Source organism: Eretmochelys imbricata, chromosome 5, assembly GCF_965152235.1.
Source record: "Eretmochelys imbricata isolate rEreImb1 chromosome 5, rEreImb1.hap1, whole genome shotgun sequence".
Taxonomy (NCBI): domain Eukaryota; kingdom Metazoa; phylum Chordata; order Testudines; family Cheloniidae; genus Eretmochelys; species Eretmochelys imbricata.
In genome coordinates this window covers 25,540,025-25,562,523 of record NC_135576.1, presented here as the reverse complement: position 1 = coordinate 25,562,523, position 22,499 = coordinate 25,540,025, and the positions used below count along the sequence as shown (strand labels likewise).

The 22,499-nt window shown below is 42.3% G+C and overlaps 1 protein-coding gene across 1 annotated transcript in view; it reads left to right on the top strand.

Annotated features, from left to right (window-relative positions):
• The window catches only part of RANBP3L (RAN binding protein 3 like), a 76,348-nt gene extending 54,079 nt beyond the window's left edge, over positions 1-22,269 (top strand). The window contains exons 12-16 of the mRNA XM_077816247.1: positions 765-895; positions 1,896-2,016; positions 2,592-2,734; positions 6,030-6,222; positions 21,841-22,269. Of these exons, the coding sequence (XP_077672373.1) occupies positions 765-895; positions 1,896-2,016; positions 2,592-2,734; positions 6,030-6,222; positions 21,841-21,884 (632 nt within the window). The 3' untranslated portion in view covers positions 21,885-22,269. The remainder of the gene's footprint in view (positions 1-764; positions 896-1,895; positions 2,017-2,591; positions 2,735-6,029; positions 6,223-21,840) is intronic.
• The last annotated feature ends 230 nt before the right edge of the window (positions 22,270-22,499 follow it).

Genomic DNA, 22,499 nt, shown 5'->3' with positions numbered 1-22,499 from the left:
CTACCAATAGGTCAATTTCAGTGCATCATAGAGGACATCAAATTAGTGGTGGTCAGTAATTATAATCTATTTACTTTAAATAGTTAAAAGTTTAAAGTTATCCAGTCATTAGTATACTATTGGGATGCGCACCATAAATTTAAGTGTCCAGAAAGCAACTGCCATTTGGTTTGTGACTCAAAACTAGAGCTAGATTATCATCATAGCGAATGATTTATTATTTGATTAATTTAGACTATTTTTTATTTGTAAGTTTTCCTTGAATAGCCTTAGAGTTTTACAAATTTATTTGTTATCCAAAACTGTGTGATGAATACTTTGTGAACACATTTCAGCCTATAGCTTGTTTATGAACAAGTCACTTCAGCTACAATTTTAGCTAGTTATTCATGTTATTTCCTGCTAAATATTCACACCGCTCTTATTACCATTATGATTTATGGGACTTATGTTTTTCATGACTATGACTTTGAGCAGCAATATCTCAAAATAAATTTGATTTGGAAACTCAACTATTAACTAGTTAGGGCTTGATCCTGCTAGTTGTTCCTTGTGGACAGACCAATGTGCCTATACAGAAATGCTGGATCGTGGTCTTATTCTTTAAAAAATATACTGGAATGCCTGAAGTTTATTAAAATGTTAACTGATATCTAGCACTAAGATGAATGTACAAAGACCTAGACCATACAAATAGTCATACTGTTGACATATTCCCGCTGTAGAAATTTTAGAATTTTCTATTGTTTTTATTTCTCCTTTAGAAACATTTTTTGCAAAGAAGTCAACACTAATTGAATCAGCTGCAGCTTACATTTCCAAACCAGCACAGAAATATTTGTTAGATAAAGTTGAAGTTATAACAGGGGAAGAAGCAGAACATAACGTGTTGCAGGTATATTTTCCTAAAAACTGCATGATGAGCCTTTCTGCTTATGTTTAGAAAGCACATTATGGTCTACTGTAACTTATAATTCCATGAATATGTATGTACTACTACTTGTTGGACAACTGTATAAGTTTTTTTCCTTTTTTTAAAAATATGCTTCTGTTAACTAATTTCTTTTCAAGCTGATGTGTAGCTTTTCATCGTATATTCTCTGTGCTGAATATAGAGAGCTCTTTCAACCTCCAAAATCATGCTCCAAAGCCTCATTCTGCTATTGTCTGTTATAACTGTCTTCACAATAAGTCAGTGTTCCCTAACACCAATAAATAAAACCCCAAATTATAAGTACTCTTAAAGTTACTTTATAAACACAAAGGCTTGATTTTTTTTTTTAGCTAAGGAATTATCAAAGTAAGTGGTTTTATAATAAAACTAAGGTACATCGTAGTAATTTTAGGCCAGCAGGATAAATCTTGCTACTCGAGATTCTTAAAACTCTTTATTTTCTTGGCAAATTAACACTTGCATATATTACAAAAATCTAAAAATGGAAAGAAACACAATTGTAAGATTGCTTGAATCCACTGTCCCATCCATATGTGGGAAATTTGTATATGGATGGGTCATTAGCTTCAGTTTATGACAGTACTGGTACAATGGGTTGCATGAAACTTCTGATATCAGTGATGTCATAGGATGATGCATTCTAGGACATCTTCAGGAAATACAGAGATGTTGGTGGATTTCACAGAGAAGGATTAAAATAGAAAAGGTAAAAGTGAAATGTATTTCTATGCTAAACGTTCCCCATAGCCTGATTAGTAGAGGTACTCAACATAAATCTGGGGTTAGTGCAGTTTTCATTTCACTTTTAAAATTGGTCTTAATTTTATGCAAACTATAAAGTAAAAAGTTATAGCACAGAGACATCAAACGTATAAATTGCATTCTCCGGCACAACAGAATTCAGATCTGTTGACGCTTTCCATAACATTTTCCCCTTTAGATCAGTTGCAAGCTTTTTGTATTTAATAAACTCTCACTGTCCTGGACTGAAAGAGGAAGAGGATCCCTGAGGCTTAATGACACTTCAAGCAATAAACATGGAACATTACACTCAAGGCTAGGTAAAAATTAGTTCCACTTCTTAATCATGCTCTCAATTGCTATAGTCAGTTGGATATCACATCATTGTAATCCTGCAACCAGGCTTGTTTATATCCAGTTGCTCAAAGCCTCTTCATTATTACTCTATAAAGTTAGCTGCCTTCTAAACATCCCTAGCCACTGCAGCTTTTGTGAGCTGCAGGTACTCACAGATGTATTCTGCTTCCAGATTTCTTTAGCACTTGTTCTGTCTTTTCTGACGTGGCTTTTCCAGAGGCGCTGCTTCTTCCAAGTGACTTATGGGATGTTCTGTTTATTGAGCAGTAGTTTCTTACACTTTATTGTGTAGTTTTGAAAGATTGTTTCATTATATCATATGGCAAAAAGTATAAAATATTGAGAGAAACTTTAAAAATATCAAATCATAATAAAGAAATTTAAACCCCCACCTCTTTCAAAATGTTAGGTTATAAATCCACTGAAATGCAAAGTTAATAGAAATATGATTTTATAGCAGTACTGAATAAATCCGCTGCAACAACAGGGAGGTTTCAATCACCATGTAATGTCTAATATGTAAGCATTCCTGTTTTAGTTATGCGAAATCAAGGCAGTTTGAGACTGATTCTCAACACCAAACTCTGGACTCAGATGGCGATAGAAAGAGTAAATCGCAAGAGTTTGTGCATCACTGCGACAGACCTAGAAGACCATTCTGTTAAAGTATTTCTAATACAGGTAAGAAAAAATTGAAAAAGGACAAGTATCTAGAACTTGGCAATTTAGCTCAGATTCCTTGTTCTAGCAAGCCTCCTTCTGGTAAAAAGTGTAAGACTATAACATGTACAGAATTACCATTGAGGTCAATTGCTATTTTTTGTGCAAAAAGCTGAAGGTCTGATATGGCCCAAGGAGATAACCAGATCACTGTATTACACAGCCAGCAGGGGTCACTAAAGCAATGGTATACAAGTTGTTCCCAAACTGTGGTCTGTGGACTATCAGTGATCTGTGGAACTGGCTACTCCATGAAGCTAAATAACATTAAAAGATGCCTAAAATATATCAACACACTTTCCTGATTTTTCCTTCTGCATCAAAACAATTGCTATAGTTGCCACAGGGATATTATTCAAAGTGATCATTGTGGTTTATGGTGGGTCCATGCAATCATGACTAGAAGGGCAGGTGGTCCACAAGGGTCGCCCAGTGTCCTGTCTTCCGACAGTGGGAAGTACCACAAGCTTTACAGGGAATGTTCAGAACAGGGCAATTATCGAGTGATCCACCCCCAGTTGTTCAGTCCCAGCTTCTGTCAGTCAGAGGCTTCAGGACACCCAGGGCATGGGGTTACATCCCTGGCGAACTTGACTAAGAGCCATTGATGGACCTATCCTCCATGAACTTATCTCATTCTTTTTTGAACCCAGTTATAGTTTTGGCATTCACGCTATCCCCTGGTAATGGTTGACTATGCATTGTGTGAAGAAGTATTTCCTTATGTTTGTTTACTAGGCAGCAGGTTTAATTTCATTGGGTGACTCCTCATCCTTTTCTTATGTGAAGGGGTAAGTAACACTTCCTTATTCACTTTCTCCAGACCATTTTTGGTTTTATAGGCCTCTATCGTATCCCCCCTTTAGTCATCTCTTTTCTAAGATGAACAGTCCCAGTTTTTTAATCTCTCCTTATAAGGAAGCTTTTCCATACTAGGGTGACCAGATGTCCCGATTTTATAGGAACAGTCCTGATTTTTTGAGTCTTTTTCTTATATCAGCTCCTATTACCCCCCACCTCTTGTCCCAATTTTTGACACTTGCTGTCTGGTCACCCTATTCCAATACCCTTGTCATTTTTGTTGCTCTTTTCTAATACTAATATATCTTTTTTTGAGATGTGCTGACCAGAACTGCATGCAGTATTCAAGGTGTGGGCATACTATGGATTTATAGAGTGGCGCTATGATATTTCCTGTCTCACTATCTATCCCTTTCCCAAGGGTTCCCAACATTCTGTTCGCTTTCTTGTCTGCCGCTGCACATTGAGCAGCTTTTTTCAGAGAACTATCCAAGATGACTCCAAGGTTTCTTTCTTCAGTGGTAACAGCTAATTTAGACCCCATCATTTTGTATGTATAGATGAGAGTTTTTCCCAATGTGCACTACTTTGCACTTATCAACATTGAATTTCATCTGCCATTTTGTTGCCCAGTCATCCAGTTTTGTAAGATCTCTTTGTAACTCTTCAGTCAGTTTTAGACTTAACTCTCTTGTTGTGTAATTTTATATCTTCTCCAAACTTTGCCACATCACTGTTTACCTCCTTTTCCAGATCATTTATTAATATGTTGAACAGCACAGGTCCCAGTACAGATCCTGCTGTTTATCTCTTTACATTGTGAAAACTGACCATTTATTCCTACAGTTTGTTTTCTATATTTTAACCAGTTACTGATCCATGGGAGGACCTTCTCTTATCCCATGACTTCTTACTTTACTTAAGAGCCTTTGGTGTGGACCTTGTCAAAAGCTTTCTGGAAGTCCAAGTACACTATATCAACTGGATCATCCATGTCCACATGCTTGTTGGCACCCTCAAAGAATTCTAATAGATTGATGAGGCACGACTTCCCTTTACAAAAGCCACGTTGACTCTTCTCCAACAAATAATGTTCATCTGTGTGTCTGATATTTCTGTTCTTTACTATAGTTTCAACCAATTGCTTGCTATTAAAGTTAGTCTGTAATTGCCAGGATCAGCTCTGGAACTTTTTTAAAAATTGTCATTATATTAGCTATCCTCCATTCATCGATATAGAGGCTGACTTAAGTGATAGGTTATGTACCCCGGTAAGCAGATCTGCACTTTCATATTTGAGTTCCTTTAGAACTCTTGGATGAATATAATCTGATAATGAATATTATCAATTTGTTCCCAAACCTCCTCTATTGACATCTCAATCTAGGACAGTTCCTCAGATATGCCTAAAAAGAATGGCTCACCCATGGCTCAGGTTCAAAGATATATGACAATTTGAGAACCAATGAAAAAGGCAGCTGCTTGAGTCTAATCTACAACATTTGCAACCCTAGGCTGACTTTGTCCCTGAAAAGCTGCATATTCCTGTGATGACAAATTACTCAGTTTACAGCTGAGTTAATTTCTGCTGAAACACCAACTCTGAATTGTACTCAAGGGCTTTCTATTGTGCATGGCTATAGTGAAAGGAAAGTTTTTTGCTGCTGCAGATGTGAGCAGCATGGAAGAATAGCCAGATACTCTACTGCTTCACAACTCTTGCGGTCACTTAGACCTGTGCAAAGTGAGTATAAATTGGATATAAAACTACCAAATCAGACTAGTATCTTTCTACTCCGAATTTGTACAGGTGTAAATGAATCCACATGGTGCAAAGCAGTGGAGTATCAGGCCCCAGAAGATCATGTGCTTTCAACTACCCTCTGGTAATGATTTCCTTCCAACTTTACCAGCTGAGTTCATGGCACCTTTTCATTTGTTAATCAGAGAAAACTTATCTTTGGTTATTAATTCTGTTTTTACTTACTTCTAACCAGAAATATTACTAGGAATTTTCACAATCCATATATGTTTTATTATTGTCAGAAGTACATTTTGTTACTGAGGAGTTGCACAGAGTCGAGACTATTAAGTATTCAATAAAAGAGTTATTCACTAGATGAATCATAATTTTTGTTTTAAGGTTGCATCCATTATATCAATAAGGAAAACAACCAACAATTATTTTTTAACAAATTCTAAAACACAGACCATTAAGACAAACTTAATATTATTTGTATTTAAGTTGATTTTCTCAAAAAGTTACTAAATTGGAATCTTACATGCATTCTTTTGACTCTGAAGGACAATAAGTGTCTGATGAAGGGATTTTAGCTCTTTTCAGTCCTTTTGAAATCTCTCCCTTTTACATCTGCACTTCAGTGGTTGGTTGGTATGCAGTCAGAGTTATTTTGCAGTTATTTTTCAATGGTTGTATGCACTTTATTTTCTACAGGCAAGTTCAAAAGATACTGAGTACCTGTATGCAGCAATACATCACCGTCTTGTTGCACTGCGAAGCTTTGCTGAGCAAGAATTGGATGCAAATCAGGTTGACACAGAGCCAGAAACAGCCTTTCATTCATTAAATTGTGATAGTGATGATGATGAAGATGAAACAATAACACAAGTGAGCAGCAATGAATCAGGTAAGTAGCATTTTTCCTGGGGCTTTTGTGCTCCTTTGAACTTCTCTTGGTGCCCTGAGAATCCCATTTCTACTCCCTTTTATTAACCTCTACTTTCCAACCAAGTGCCTATGTTATGGTGACCATCTCTCCAGCACTGAAGTAAGGTTTTAATATTTTGACAGGCTTGTGTCAACAGTGCCAAATTCTTTTAAAACAAATAATCAGAGTAGTCTTTTGACACAGGAATGAGTGTCAGAATATCTGGGTTAAAAATTTTCAAGCTTAAAGTTAAGGCTCCTAAACCCAGACTTGGATATCTCAGTTGAAGTAGTCTGTAGTGCTGAGCTCAATTTACACTTACTTCATTGGAAGTTGAGTCCACTTATACCAGTTCTGCATACAGCTTATGGTAGTTAGTCTATCTGAACCATAAAAATGGTCATTAGAACCAAACTTACGTAATGGCTGATTTCTTTTAAACACCAACCTATGCTGACAGACTGTAACAGTCATTTATGAATGGTAAAACTGGTTGACAATGCAAGTACCAGGAGATTTTATATTGTTACAGGACATTAACAACTTTGATAAAGTGATAGATTCGGTCTACCAGGAGATTTGTGGGGCTAGACAGCCTGCCCAGGTTTAATCTGCTTTCACCAGTGGAACGAAGACTACAACCCCCACTGGTGAAGAGTCCACCTAAAGCAGGGTGGATTGGAGCAGGATGCTCACAAATCCCACTCCAGTGGCAGTTAGCATAGCCCATAAAGTGGCTGGGGTCAACTATGGAGAAGTCAAGGGACTCTAGAGATACAGTGGCCAGAGCTGAAAGTTGCCTTTCCTTAGTGGAAGGCAGGCACTATGCTGCCCAAGTGGGGAGATTCACCCCAGGAGAGCTGCCATTGTGCATGTAGGGGTTGTAAATTGCATTTACGTCCTCTCTCAGAAGGAATACGGCAGTGATGTTTGAATTATCCTCAGCCACATGACACTTCTCCTTCCAGTGGAGCTGCAGGCTGTTCCCTTTTTAGTTGTTAAAAGAACTCTTCAGCAAGGATCATATCACATACAAATAACAGTTTTGAGTGACTGTTTACTTTAGGAAACAAACATACATTTTTTCCTGTTAGCAAGAATATGACAGTTTACAATACTTTTCCCATAATCATTTGTTGTATCTCTATAATATTCAGTTCACAGAACAACACGTCATTATTATAAAACAAAACTTTTTTCCAAGTATCCATTTGCAAATATTATTCCATTAAACAAATGGGGAAAATGTTAGTTTTGGGTTGTGTTTTTTTTTACATTAATACATTTGGTATACAGAATTAATTTAAATGAGTGTCAGGCTTTAGAATTGGTAAAATAATTGAAAATATTAACATTAAGCCCTTTTCCAAATGACTTAACATGACAACTCACTTGTTATCCCCAAATAGTCAAACCCCCTCTGTGTTCTTCCAAAAATAGTCGCCATTGGCTTTAAGAAGAGTTTCTGTTAATTTGAAAATGTCATGTGAAGCTGGATTCCTTTCCAGAATCATTGACAATAAGGACTTCTAGTTCTTGCACAAAGCCAAGGTGAAAGGTAATGTCAAAAAGGTATAGGAGAGTGGATTTACATTCAAAGACTTCTGATGCAGAAGCTGAGATAGCAGGTGACAAATAGAATCTGAGATCTGTGTTTTAGGAGCACAAAAATAAGAGAACAATATCCTTCTGCTGGTTACTCCTGGATCCTTAATCCAAACCTCTGTCTTTCATGTACAAGTGATCATTGACAGTAGTACTCACAGTCCCTTTCAGCAAATCTTTGGATGGCCTCTAGCATTTACTGCTTTACCTTCATCTCTCCTTTTATCCTTATACCCATTAGATCTTCATCTTGCATAGGTTTTGCCTTCCAGTATTCTGTCCTCACTTTACACTCACACAGTCACATCTAGTCATGCAACCCAATCTTGCAGCACACTCACCCCTGGAACTCCATTTCTAAAATGATTCATGATGCCCTGCTCTCTCACAAGCAGTTAGTATTTGGCTCACTTGTGGCTCTTCTGGTTGAAATACACAGTAAGCAGTTTCTTTTAACAATGTGTAGAAACTGAGGATTGCATAAAGTACTGCTTTCGAAAATTGGTAGGCTAGATGCTCAAAGTGCAGTGAATTCTCAAAATTTCCCTTTATCTTTCTCTTAAAGTTTTTTCTGATCTGCAGAATACAAGGTTCTCCATCACTGGCTACACGCAGATACAAACTGGCTTTGTATCTGGGTGTACAAACTGGTTTTGTTTACATACTTGGGTCCTCATTCTGGGCTTACGGATTCATAGATTTTAAGGCCAGGAGGAATTAGTGTAGTCATCTAGTCTGAGTTCCTGTATAACTCAGGCCAAAGAACCTCACCCAGTAATCTCTGCATCAAGCCGATGACTGCTGTTTGAGCTATGTTTTTTAAAAAGATATTCAGTCTTAATGTAAAGACTAAGTGATGGAGAATCCACCATGTCCCTAGGTAAGCTGTTACAATAGTTCTTCCCTGTTCATATCTCTTCTTCTCATCAGGCAGAGGGAGGAACTGACTTGGGGTCTCCCATATCCTGGATGAGTAACCTAAACACTGGGCTAATGGCTATAGCTAGAGCCCTACCAAATTCACGGTCTGTTTGGGTCAATTTCACGGTCATAGGATTTAAAAAATCATAAATTTCATGATTTCAGCGTTGTAATTGTAACTCCAAAAAGGAGTTGTGCGGTGGTTGGAAGGGTATTGTAGTGTGGGTTGTGGTATTGCTACCCTTACTTCTGCGCTGCTGCTGGCAGCAGTGCTGTCTTCAGAGCTGGGCAGCTAGCGAGTGGTGGCTGCTGGCCGGGAGCCCAGCTCTGAAGTCAGAGCTGCTGCCAGCAGCAACGCAGAAGTAAGGGTGACATGGTATGGTATTGCCACCCTTATTTCTATACTGCTGCTGGTGGGGTGCTGCCTTCAGAGCTGGGCAGCCAGACAGTGGTGGCTCTGGATGAGGGCACAGCTCTGGAGGCAGCACAGAAGGGTGGCAATATCGTGACACACACCCCCTTCCTAAAATAACCTTGCAACTCCCCCGCAACGCCCTTTTGGGTCAGGACCCCCAATTTGAGAAACACTGGTCTCCCCCATGAAATCGGAATAGTATAGGGTAAAAGCACACAAAAGACCAGATTTAATGGGGGGAGAACAGATTTCATGATCTGTGACGTGTTTTTCATGGCCGTGAATTTAGTAGGGCCCTAGTTATACGGGAGTCGTTATCCTCATTCTCCTCTGCTTTGTGTGGCATTAGGCAGGCGTCTAAGCCAGTCTTGCAAGAAATGGCTTAAGTGTTTAAGCCACCCAGCTCTAAGGGAGGGGTTCCTGGCTGCGGATTTTAAGCAGAGATGGGTACCTACCTGCAGCCTGGACTTAGGTGCAGAACTCCCTGAGAGGGGCAGGGCTTAGGACACACCCTCTCAGAGGCATCTCCTATTGGCTTGCTTAGGTGACTCCCTGCCTTGCTGGCAGGCTTTTGTGGATTGCAGTCTTAGATAAATATTTCTCCAGGATCCTAGTCTCGTCACTCAGGCTTTGTGGATCCTAGGGATTTTCTAGGCACCTAAAAATTAGGCATTGCAGTGCTCAGCATCATAGTGCCTAAACCCCTTCGTGAATTCAGGCCTGGGAGTAGTAGCAGGCCCCCTAGAGTGTAATTATCTCATCAGCTTGTGGAAACAACCATTAATCTGTGAGAAGCAGGGGGCCAGGGATCCTGAGGATGTTAGAAAAATTGGTTCTTGATGAAGTGTCGTAGTTAGAGCTGTTAGGCCAAAATAAGACACTGTGAGATAGAATATTCACATCCTAAAATCTCACATCTGATGCTTTCAGAAGAGAGGATGAAATCCCAGTGATTCCTTGCTGGGGGGCCTTAGAAGGGATGCTTCCCTTCACTTCCATCATTCCTTTCTTCCTTGACCCCCACAGAAGTCTATTTGTGAGGATCCAGATCTACAAAGGAGAAGAGATAGGTATGGGGAATATACCTGTGGGGCTGGGGAGACAGATGCTACCATCAGATGATGGCAGGAGACAAAAGCTTACAGGTAAGTAAAAAACATGGAGACCTGGAAGAAGGGTCGGAATCTGATGGGGAACATGGGCTGTTTATAGCAGGGATAAGAAAGGGACAAGAGACAACATAGTGGGGAAATCAAATCAGTATCTTAGATATCTGTATACTAATGTGAGAAGTATGGGGAATAAGCAGGGAGAACTCAAAATGCTAGTAAATAAACACAACTACGACATCGTTGGCATCACAGAATTAATATGCATGACTAAAATACTGGTATAGAGTGGTACAGCTTGCTCAGGAATGACAGGCTGGGAAAAAAGGGAGGAGGTGTTGCCTTATATATTAAAAATGTATACACTTGGACAGAGGTTAAGATGGAAACAGGAGACAGACTTGTTGAAAGTCTCTGGGTAAGGATAAAAGGGGTAAAAAACAAGGGTGATGTCATAGTAGGGGTCTACTGCAGACCACCTACCCAGGAAGAAGAGGTGGATGAGGCTTTTTTTAAACAACAAACAAAAATCATCCAAAGCACAGGACTTGGTGGTGATGAGGGACTTCAACTACCCAGTCATCTGTTGGGAAAATAACACCGCAGGGCACAGATTATCCAACAAGTTCTTGGAATGTATTGGAGACAATTCTTTATTTCAGAAGGTGGAGAAAGCTACTAGGGGAGAGGCTGTTCTAGCTTTGATTTTGACAAATAGGAACTGGTTGAGAATTTGAAAGTGGAAGGCAGCTTGGGTGAAAGTGATCATGAAATTGTAGAGCTGATGCTTCTAAGGAATGGTAGGAGGGAGAACAGCAAAATAAAGATAATAGATTTCAAGAAGGCAGACTTCAGCAAACTCAGGAACTTGGTAGGTAAGAGCCCATGGGAAGCAAATCTAAGTGGAAAATAATTGAAGATGGTTGGCTGTTTTTCAAAGAGATATTATTAAGGGTACAAGAGCAAACTATCCCACTGTGTAGGAAAGATAGGAAATATGGCAAGAGACCACCCTGGCTTAACCAGGAGATCTTCAATGATCTAAAAATCAAAAAAGAGTCCTACAAAAAGTGGAAACTACGTCAAATTACAAAGGATCAATTTAAACAAATAACACAAGTATGTAGGGCCAAAATTAGAAAGGCCAAAGCACAAAACAAGATTAAACTAGTTTGAGACGTAAAGGGTAACAAGAAAACATTCTACAAATACATTAATAGCAAAAGGAAGACAAAGGACAGAGTAGGCCAATTACTCAATGAGGGGAGGGAAACAATAACAAAATATGTGGAAATGGCAGAAGTGCTAAATGACTTCTTTGTTTCATTTTTCATCAAAAAGTTTAGAAGCAATTGGACATCTAACATAGTGAATACCAGTGAAAATTAGGTTGGCTCAAAGGTTAAAATAGGAAAAGAACAAGTTAAATGCCTTCAAGTCACCAGGGCCTTATGAAATACATCCTAGAATACTCAAGAAGCTGACTGAGGAGATGTGAGCCATTAGTGATTATCTTGAAAAAGTCATGGAAGACAGCTTCTTGCTGAAAAACACTACACGGTGGAATTCTTGATCCGGTCCTTCCTGCATTAAAACTGCTCCCACACCATGCTCGAACGCATCTGTGGTTACTAGGAACGGTTTGTCAAAGTCTGAGACCCTTAGCACAGGGTCAGACCTGAGTGTTGCTTTAAGCTGGTTAAAGGCCTTCTGACACTCTTCGGTCCACTGAACAGCATTTGGCTGTTTCTTTTTGGTTAGGTCTGTCAGTGGGGCGGTGATTTGGCTGTATTGTGGTACAAATCGCCTGTAATATCCGGCCAAACCTAAGAAGGATTGGACCTGTTTCTTTGACTTTGGGACAGGCCACTTTTGGATAGCATCCACTTTGGCCTGTAGGGGGCTGACAGTTCCTTGAGCCACCTGGTTTCCAAGGTAAGTCACTCTGTTTAGGCTTATTTGACACTTCTTAGCCTTAACAGTTAGTCCTGCCTCCCTTATGCGCTCGAAGACTTTTTGTAGATGTTCCAGGTGTTCTGCCCAGGAATCCGAAAATATGGCCACATCGTCAAGGTAGGCGACTGCATATTCTCCCAATCCCGCTGGGAGACCATCTACAAGTCTTTGGAAGGTGGCGGGTGCATTCCGCAGCCCGAAAGGGAGTACATTAAATTGATACAGCCCGACATGTGTGGTGAAGGCTAACCTTTCCTTGGTGGATTCATCTAGCGGTACCTGCCAGTACCCCTTGGTTAAGTCCAAGGTAGAGATGAACTGGGCCCATCCCAGTTTCTCTAATAGTTCATCTGTGTGTGGCATTGGATAGTTGTCTGGGCGAGTTACAGCATTTAGCTTATGGTAGTCCACGCAGAAATATATCTCCCCATCTGGTTTGGGAACTAGAACCACTGGAGATGCCCATGCACTGCCAGATGGGTGGATTACCCCCATCTATAGCATATCCTGGATCTCCTGTTTTATAGCGGTTTTAGCTTGAGGAGACACCTGGTAAGGTTGGATTTTAATTGAGTGAGCATTACCTGTGTCAATGGAGTCGTATGCCCGTTCAGTCAGTCCTGGGGCGGTTGAGAACGTCGGCGCGTAGCTAGTGCGCAGCTCCTTGATCTGCTGTCGCTGCATATGCCCAAGGGTCATGGAGAGGTTCACCTCTTCCACGCCACCAGCACTTTTCTCTTCGTAGTAGACACCTTCAGGCCACTCAGCGTCATCTCCTCCCTGGGCTGTAAACTGACAAACCTTTAATTCTCTGGAATAAAAGGGCTTTAGAGAATTAATATGGTACACCTTAGGCTTTCGGTTGGAGGTGGGGAATGCTATGAGATAATTAACAGCTCCCAGGCGCTCCTGGACCATGAATGGCCCTTCCCACGACGCTTCCATTTTATGGTCCTGGAGCACCTTTAAGACCATGACCTGGTCCCCTGCTTTGAAGGAACGCTTTCTGGCATGTTTATCATACCAGGCTTTTTGCTCTTTTTGAGCATCCTGTAGGTTTTCTTTAGCAAGGGCTAAAGAGGTTCAGAGGGTGTTTTGTAGGTTGGTTACAAAGTCCAGAATGTTAGTTCCTGGAGAAGGTATAAACCCCTCCCATTGCTGCTTCGCCAACTGTAATGGCCCCTTAACCTCACGGCCATATACAAGTTCAAATGGGGAAGACCCTAAACTGGGATGTGGTACAGCTCTGTAGGCAAAGAGCAACTGCTGCATCACTAGGTCCCAGTCATTGGAGTGCTCATTTACAAATTTACATATCATGGCCCCCAAAGTCCCATTAAATTTCTCCACCAGGCTATTTGTTTGATGATGGTAAGGGTTGGGAACCAAGTGATTCACCCCATGAGCTTCCCAAAGGCTTTCCATAGTTCCTGCCAGGAAATTAGTTCCTGCATCTGTGAGGATGTCGGAGGGCCAACCTACCCTGGCAAAAATGTCTGCTAGTGCCTGGCACACACTTTTAGCCCTGGTGTTGCTTAGAGCTACTGCTTCCGGCCATCAGGTGGCAAAATCCATGAAAGTCCATATGTACTGCTTTGCTCTGGGTGTCTTTTTTGGAAAAGGACCCAGAATATCCACAGCTACTCGCTGAAATGGAACCTCAGTGATGGGGAGTGGCTGGAGAGGGGCTATGACCTGGTCTTGGGGTTTTCCCACTCTTTGGCATACCTCCACAAGATAGGACACAGATAGAAACATCCTTGCGCATTCCCTCCCAGTGGAATGACCTCCCCAAACAGTCTTTGGCCCCTGTTCACCCCAGCATGGCCACTAGGATGATCGTGGGCTAAGCTCAAGAGCTTTACACGGTACTTAGTTGGAACTACCAACTGTCTCTGAGGATGCCAGTCTTCTTGGTGTCCACCAGAAAGAGTTTCCTTGTATAAAAGTCCTCTTTCTATAACAAACCTGGATCGATTAGAAGAGCTGAGAGGCGGTGGGTTGCTCCATGCCACCGTCCAAGCTCTCTGGAGGCTTTCATCTGCTTCCCGTTGGGTCTGAAACTGTTCCCATGATGCTGGAGACATCAGTTCCTCATTGGATTGTGGACCTAGGCTTGGTCCCTCTGGAAGCGATGTAGGGGATGGAGCTGTGTCTGTTGACTGTGAACTGCTCTCCGCTGGTGCACTATGTTGGTGTTCAGGCTCCGGCTGAACCTCTTGTGTAGGGTTATCAGCTGCTGCCGGTTCAGGTTTGGTGGTGCAAGTATGGGATTCAGTGCTGGCAACGGGTCTGGTGCTGGTTGTTCCGCCGGTGCTGGTTCTGGGGCTGGCTCTGTCTGGGTCTCTGGGACTGGATCCACTACTGCTGTTGCAGACGTTGGCATGGGGTCTGGTTCCATCACCTCTGACCGGGTCCTGGTAGAAGTTTCCGGAACAGAGGTAGGCGTGATGGCTTGCTTAGCCTGGCTGCGAGTGACCATTTCCACCCTCTTGGCCAATCATGTGAAGCTAGCCAAGTCTTCCCCCAACAGCATGGGGATGGGATAATCATCATAGACTGCAAAAGTCCACATTCCTGACCAGCCCTTGTACTGGACAGGCAACTTGGTTGTAGGCAAACTGAAAGAGTTGGACTTGAAGGGTTGAATTGTCACTTGGATCTCTGGGTCGATTAAATTGGGGTCCACTAAGGAAGCATGGATAGCCGACACTTGTGCTCCGGTGTCCCTCCACGCGGTGACCTTCTTCCCGCCCACTCTCACAGTTTCCCTCCGCTCTGAGGGTATCTGGGAGGTATCTGGGCCTGAGGACCTCTGGTGTGATTCCGGTGCAATGAACTGTAATCTGTTGGGGTTCTTGGGGCAGTTGGCCTTTACATGCCCCAGCTCATTACGTTTAAAACATTGTCCAGCTGACGAGTCACTGGGGCGAGGTGGGTTGCTGGAGAACGGTGTGGCAGAACGATAAGGAGTCTGGAGCATTCCTTGGTGTGTAGTTGGGGCCTTGGGCTGCCCCCGGTAGTAGGGTGTGGTCTGAGGGTGTCCCTTCTTGTATCCGCTCCAACTGCGACCAGGGTTGTTCCTCTCTCCTCCCTCCACCCCTTTTGTTCCGGCTTGCCCCACCTCTCTGGCGCTCTGGGACTGCTCGTATATATCAGCATAAGAAGCAAGACTTTCTGCTGAGTCCATTTCCTTATCCCATAAACACTGTTTTATTTCCTCCTTGGACGTATTCAGGAATTGCTCCTAAGCTATCAAATCACACATTCCGTCAAAGCTAGTAACATCCCTTCCTTGGACCCATTTATCTAACAGATCCTTCATCTGGTTTAGATAAGCCACATTACTTAGTCCAGGCCCTCTCTTAAGGGTTTTCTTAGCTTCTTAACCCTTTACAGGTGAAAGGGTTTTTCCTCTGGCCAGGAGGGATTTAAAGGTGTTTACCCTTCCCTTTATATGTATGACAACCCTGGACTGCTTTCTCAGTGACAGGCACTCTGCCTTCCTCCCTTCCTGAGGAGATGATGTCTTCATCTGCAGTGCAGGAGCTGGTCTCAACCTCCTCCACACTTGGAAGCATGCTGCTTTCACCTGCTGCAGAGGAATCAAAGAGACTTTCTCCCTTTTCCTTCAGCAGTTCCTGGGACTTTACTCTTTCCCTCTGGGGTCTCACCATAATATTCCTTCTTGCTGCAAGCAAACACCTTAACAGCTTGAGCTATATGGAAAAAATCATTCCCACTAAGTATGTGAATTGAGAGACCTTCTATTACCCCCACAGTCGAAACACTTTCCAAATTTTCCCACGCCAATGAATTCTAGCTAGTGGCACAGGGAATCTGGTTCCACCCTGTGATGTTATTGACATAATCTGGGACCGTATAGATCATTGTTGCAGCCAAGGTCCTGTAGTGGCACCAAATCTTGTATAAAGGGGGTCAAATGAGGTGTCTTAGACAAGGTTATGATTTGCTGGTTATGATTATGCTATCTGTTTGCATGTATCATTTTTGTATTTAAAGATATAAGTATTGGCTCTATACTGTCTGTATTTCAAATTTATGCTATGCTTCTGGGTGACACCCCAGACAAGTTGGTGTCAGCTTTGCCTAGCCTGCTTGATGGCCCATTAAGGACCATCAGCTATACAACTGACCCATTGAGAGAAGGCAGACACACCTTGTGACTCAGCAAGGATGCAGGGACATGCCTATGGACAGAACTCTGAAGGTTTTTCCATCCCATGTGATGGACAGCTTGTCTTTGGGACAAAGAAAGAAAGACCACATGGCAAGAGAATATAAAAAGCTGCTGCAGCTCCTCCATCTTGTCTTCAATCCTGCTTCATACCTCTGGAGGGACTGTGCTACACTGAAGCTTTGAACCAAGAACTGAAAGACCTATCCCAGCTGTGGATGTACTCCAGAGACTTGATTTGAACCTGGAGTTTATTCTATCACTGCTGCAAGCCTGAACCAAGAACTTTGCCATTGCTGTATGTAATTGATTCCATTTAACCAATTCTAGCTCTCATCTATATCTTTTTCCTTTTATGAATAAACCTTTAGATTTTAGATTCTAAAGGATTGGCAATAGCGTGATTTGTGGGTAAGATCTGATTTGTATATTGACCTGGGTCTGGGGCTTGGTCCTTTGGGATCGAGAGAACCTTTTTTCTTTTACTGGAGTATTGGTTGTCATAACCATTTGTCCCCATAACGAGTTGCACTGGTGGTGATACTGGGAAACTGGAGTGTCTAAGGGAATTGCTTGTGTGACTTTTGTGGTTAGCCAGTGGGGTAAAACCAAAGTCTCTGTTTGGCTGGTTTGATTCACCTTGGTGTGCATAGCCTCGGGCTGTAACTGCCCTGCTTTAAGCAATTTGTCCTGAATTGGCACTCTCAGTTGGGTCCCTCCAGAGCCAAGAATCGTTACACACCCACATCTACAATTTCTGCCATTTGACCAGGTGATACATAGAGTGTAGCACCAAACACCAGATTAACCAGAGAAATCTGTGCCCCTGTATGCTTCCACCCTAAGTATTCCGTGTCATTAATTCTGACAACATTAATGTGCTCCATGTCCGATTCTGCAGAGGCTAGTCTCACAAAACCAATATGATAAATCTCAGGTGCCTGAAACATTCCTGTCTTGAGAAGTATTAACTATTTGTTGCCTGCTTCCTCCCAGCACAGGGCATTTATTCCTCAGGCGATCAGTAGCATTACAGTGATAGTACCTTTTGGGCTCTTCTGGTTTCACAGGAGATTTGAGATAGGGATTGGCAGAATGATTTTGGGGAGGTGAGTGCCCAACCTCCCAGCCACCCTCCTTTTTTCCAGGGGTAAAACAGGAACACTGCTTTCCACAAAGTTTAATCCCCTCTTCCTGTGGTTTAGTCTCTATAGATGCCTGGGTCTTCTCAAAGGCAACAGCTAGAGATGCCATCTCATCCACAGTTTTCACATTTTTGTCCCATAGACACTGTTTCACTTCATCTTTACATATGCTTAGGAAGTGCTCCTAAGCAACAAGGTCAAATATTTCTTCAAAGCTTTCAACCCCTTTTCCCCCTCACCCATTTTCCCATCAGATCTTTCATGCTGTTTACATAGTCCCCATTACTCATACCGGCATTTTTCTTAAGTTTCCTAAATTTTACCCTATATGTTCCAGGGATAATCTGGAACTGTTCCTTTGAATTTACAATAATTTAAAGCATCCTGAGCTTGCACTTCATTGAATATATTCAGCGCTTTACCAGTTAACTTTGCAAGCAAAGAGGGGATTTTCTTGTCCTCAGGAATCTCTTTAATCACACGCAGCCTTTCAAGTGCCTATACACAAATGCAAGAAGCCTGGGAAACAAGCAGGGAGAACTGGAAGTCCTGGCACAGTCAAGGAATTATGATGTGATTGGAATAACAGAGACTTGATGGGATAACACACATGACTGGAGTACTGTCATGGATGGATATAAACTGTTCAGGAAGGACAGGCAGGGCAGAAAAGGTGGGGGAGCTGCACTGTATGTAAGTGAGCAGGATGACTGCTCAGAGTTCAAGTATGAAACTGCAGAAAAACTTGAGTGTCTCTGGATTAAGTTTAGAAGTGTGAGCAACAACTCGTGGTGGGAGTCTGCTATAGATCACCGGACCAAAATGAGGTGGACGAGGCTTTCTTCCGGCAACTCACGGAAGTTACTAGATCGCAGGCCCTGGTTCTCATGGGAGACTTCAATCACCCTGATACCTGCTGGGAGAGCAATACAGCAGTGCACAGACAATCCAGGAAGTTTTTGGACAATGCAGGGGACAATTTCCTGGTGCAAGTGCTGGAGGAACCAACTAGGGGCAGAGCTCTTCTTGACCTGCTGCTCACAAACCGGGAAGAATTAATAGGGGAAGCTAAAGTGGATGGGAACCCGGGAGGCAGTGACCATGAGATGGTTGAGTTCAGGATCTTGACACAGGGAAGAAAGGAGAGCAGCAGAATACGGACCCTGGACTTCAGAAAAGCAGACTTTGACTCCCTCAGGGAACTGATGCGCAGGATCCCCTGGGAGAATAACATGAGGGGGAAAGGAGTCCAGGAGAGCTGGCTGTATTTTAAAGAATCCTTATTGAGGTTACATGGACAAACCATCCCGATGTGTCGAAAGAATAGTAAATATGGCAGGCGACCAGCTTGGCTTAACAGTGAAATCCTTGCTGATCTTAAACATAAAAAAGAAGCTTACAAGAAGTGGAAGATTGACCAGAGATGAGTATAAAAATATTGCTTGGGCATGCAGGAGTGAAATCAGGAAGGCCAAATCACATCTGGAGTTGCAGCTAGCAAGAGATGTTAAGAGTAACAAGAAGGGTTTCTTCAGGTATGTTAGCAACAAGAAGAAAGTCAAGGAAAGTGTAGGCCCCTTACTGAATGAGGGAGGCAACCTAGTGACAGAGGATGTGGAAGAAGCTAATGTACTCAATGATTTTTTTGCCTCTGTCTTCACGAACAAGGTCAGCTCCCAGACTACTGCACTGGGCAGCACAGCATGGGGAGGAGGTGACCAGCCCTCTGTGGAGAAAGAAGTGGTTCGGGACTATTTAGAAAAGCTGGACGAGTGCAAGTCCATGGGACCGGATGCGCTGCATCCGAGAATGCTAAAGGAGTTGACAGATGTGATTGCGGAGCCATTGGCCATTATCTTTGAAAACTCATGGCGATTGGGGGAAGTCCCGGACGACTGGAAAAAGGCTAATTTAGTGTCCATCTTTAAAAAAGGGAAGGAGGAGGATCCTGGGAACTACAGGCCAGTCAGCCTCACCTCAGTCCCTGGAAAAATCATGGAGCAGGTCCTCAAGGAATCAATTCTGAAGCACTTAGAGGAGAGGAAAGTGATCAGGAACAGTCAGCATGGATTCACCAAGGGCAAGTCATGCCTGACTAGTCTAATTGCCTTCTATGATGAGATAAATGGTTCTGTGGATGAGGGGAAAGCAGTGGACGTGTTGTTCCTTGACTTTAGCAAAGCTTTTGACATGGTCTCCTACAGTATTCTTGCCAGCAAGTTAAAGAAGTATGGGCTGGATGAATGGACTATAAGATGGATAGAAAGTTGGCTAGATTGTCGGGCTCAACAGGTAGTGATCAATGGCTCCATGTCTAGTTGGCAGCCGGTATCAAGTGGAGTGCCCCAAGGGTCGGTCCTCGGGCCAGTTTTATTCAATATCTTCATAAATGATCTGGAGGATGGCGTGGATTGCACCCTCAGCAAGTTTGCAGATGACACTGGAAGGAGAGGTAGATACGCTTGAGGATAGGGATAGGATAAAGAGGGCCCTAGACAAATTGGAGGATTGGGCCAAAAGAAATCTGATGAGGTTCAACAAGGACAAGTGTAGAGTCCGGCACTTAGGACGGAAGAATCCCATGCACTGCTACAGACTAGGGACCGAATGGCTCGGCAGCAGTTCTGCAGAAAAGGACCTAGGGGTTACAGTGGACGAGAAGCTGGATATGAGTCAACAGTGTGCCCTTGTTGCCAAGAAGGCCAATGGCATTTTGGGATGTATATGTACGGGCATTACCAGCAGATCAAGGGACGTGATTGTTTCCCTTTATTCGACATTGGTGAGGCCTCATTTGGAGTACTGTGTCCAGCTTTGGCCCCCACACTACAAGAAGGATGTGGAAAAATTGGAAAGAGTCCAGCGGAGGGCAACAAAAATGATTAGGGGACTGGAACACATCACTTATGAGGAGAGTCTGAGGGAACTGGGATTGTTTAGTCTGCAGAAGAGAAGAATGAGGGGGGATTTGATAGCTGCTTTCAACTACCTGAAAGGGGGTTCCAAAGAGGATGGATCTAGACTGTTCTCAGTGGTAGCTGATGACCGAATGAGGAATAATGGTCTCAAGTTGCAGTGGGGGAGGTTTAGGTGGATATTAGGAAAAACTTTTCCACTAGGAGGGTGGTGAAACACTGGAATGCGTTACCTAGGTAGGTGGTGGAATCTCCTTCCTTAAATATTTTTAAGGCTCAGGCTTGACAAAGCCCTGGCTGGGATGATTTAGTTGGGGATTGGCCCTGCTTTGAGCAGGGGGTTGGACTAGATGACCTCCTGAGGTCCCTTCCAACCCTGATATTCTGTGATTCTATGATTCTGTAACATTGTCTGTCTCTTTGTATGCAGGACACAATTGTTCCTATTTATGGATTTTTGGAGAGGTGGGAATCAGTGATGAGGAAGGGTTCTGGTTCTCCAGCAAGGCCAGTTGGTGTCTCCGCTCTTTTACCTTTTCTCAGCTGCTTTGGCTTGCAGTTCTAAGGCCTGCTGGTGTGCTTACTCCTCAGCTTGATTCTGAGCCCCTATTTCCCATTCCCTTAGCTCCAAGATTTGCTGATGCACTTTCTCTCACCTGCAGTCTGAACAGCTCTAACTGTGCAACCTGGACTGTGGGACTGCTGAGCCCTCCAAACCCAGCAGCCTGGGTTGTCTCTCAGAGTGTGATGTTAATATTAAACTGCAAGCCTCTGACAGGCACTGCATTTACACAGCCATCCACAGGCAGGGACACATCCAACTGAGTTACATGAATGATCTCCCAGCCAGTCATGAACCAGCAATGGAGAGGCCCCAGGCAATTCCCTCCAGCTCCCCAGCCTTGCATCCCAGAACTGTACTATCTTGCACTGCTCAGAAGTCTGGCCAGCATAAGCTTATTACCTTGTTCACCACTCCCTCAGTGTTGAATGGATTTACACTAGCCTTTGTAGTCTGAATTGAGATTTCCCAAACACTTCACCCAAAACCACGCTGTTTTAGGTAAAATATAAAATCAATTTATTAAATACAGAAGAATAGATTTTAAGTGATTATAAGTATTAGGCATAGAGATCAGAGTGAGTAGTCACACTGATTTACCTAAAAAGGTGTGTATGGCTGTTCCAGGGTTAGCTAGTTAAATTATATATATATATATATAACCAATGAATATATCATATCCAGACTTTAACCTATTACTCTGTTATGAAATACTGATTTGATTTAGAATGAATATACTGAAATAACCAGATATATTTAATTCTATTTCAGATCATTCTAGATGGATCCGCAGACAGCCTGTTGTTTGCTCATGACAATTACCTATGATTACAGCAGTGCAGTTGGTAGCTCGTCTTCCTGAAAATTGTAAACCATCTCAGCAATCCTTGGAGTAAGGAAATCCTATGCATTCACATTCTATGATTTTTCAAGCAAAGATTAACTTTCAGGACAACATAAGTTTAATACGGCAGAAACGGACTTCAGAAGCACTTTAAGGATTCCAATCTTCATTCCTTGTGCTGGAATGGGGATGACAGGATGGCCTCCAGTATTCAAGAAACATTACAAAGCCTTCAGATTTGAAATTAATCATATATAGAGACATTAATAATGTGATGGATTTTATATCTAATCAAAGTTCATTCATCATATTGATGGATAGAATTGTTTAACCATCAAATAGTGATATTTCTAAAAGAAGATATATTTATTGATTGTTGTGTAATGTCTGTTGATAAAAAGATGCATATTATGAAAACTTTAAATATAGTTTCATTGGAAAGAGCCATTGTAATTGATAACATTCAAGGTTCTATGCTGCAGTCCGTATTCATGCAGAATTCATGCAGAACTCCTTGTGTATGAGAGTTTCATATGAGTGAAGTCTACGGAAACTAACCTTTAATTAAACAAGATCTTTGTTTTGA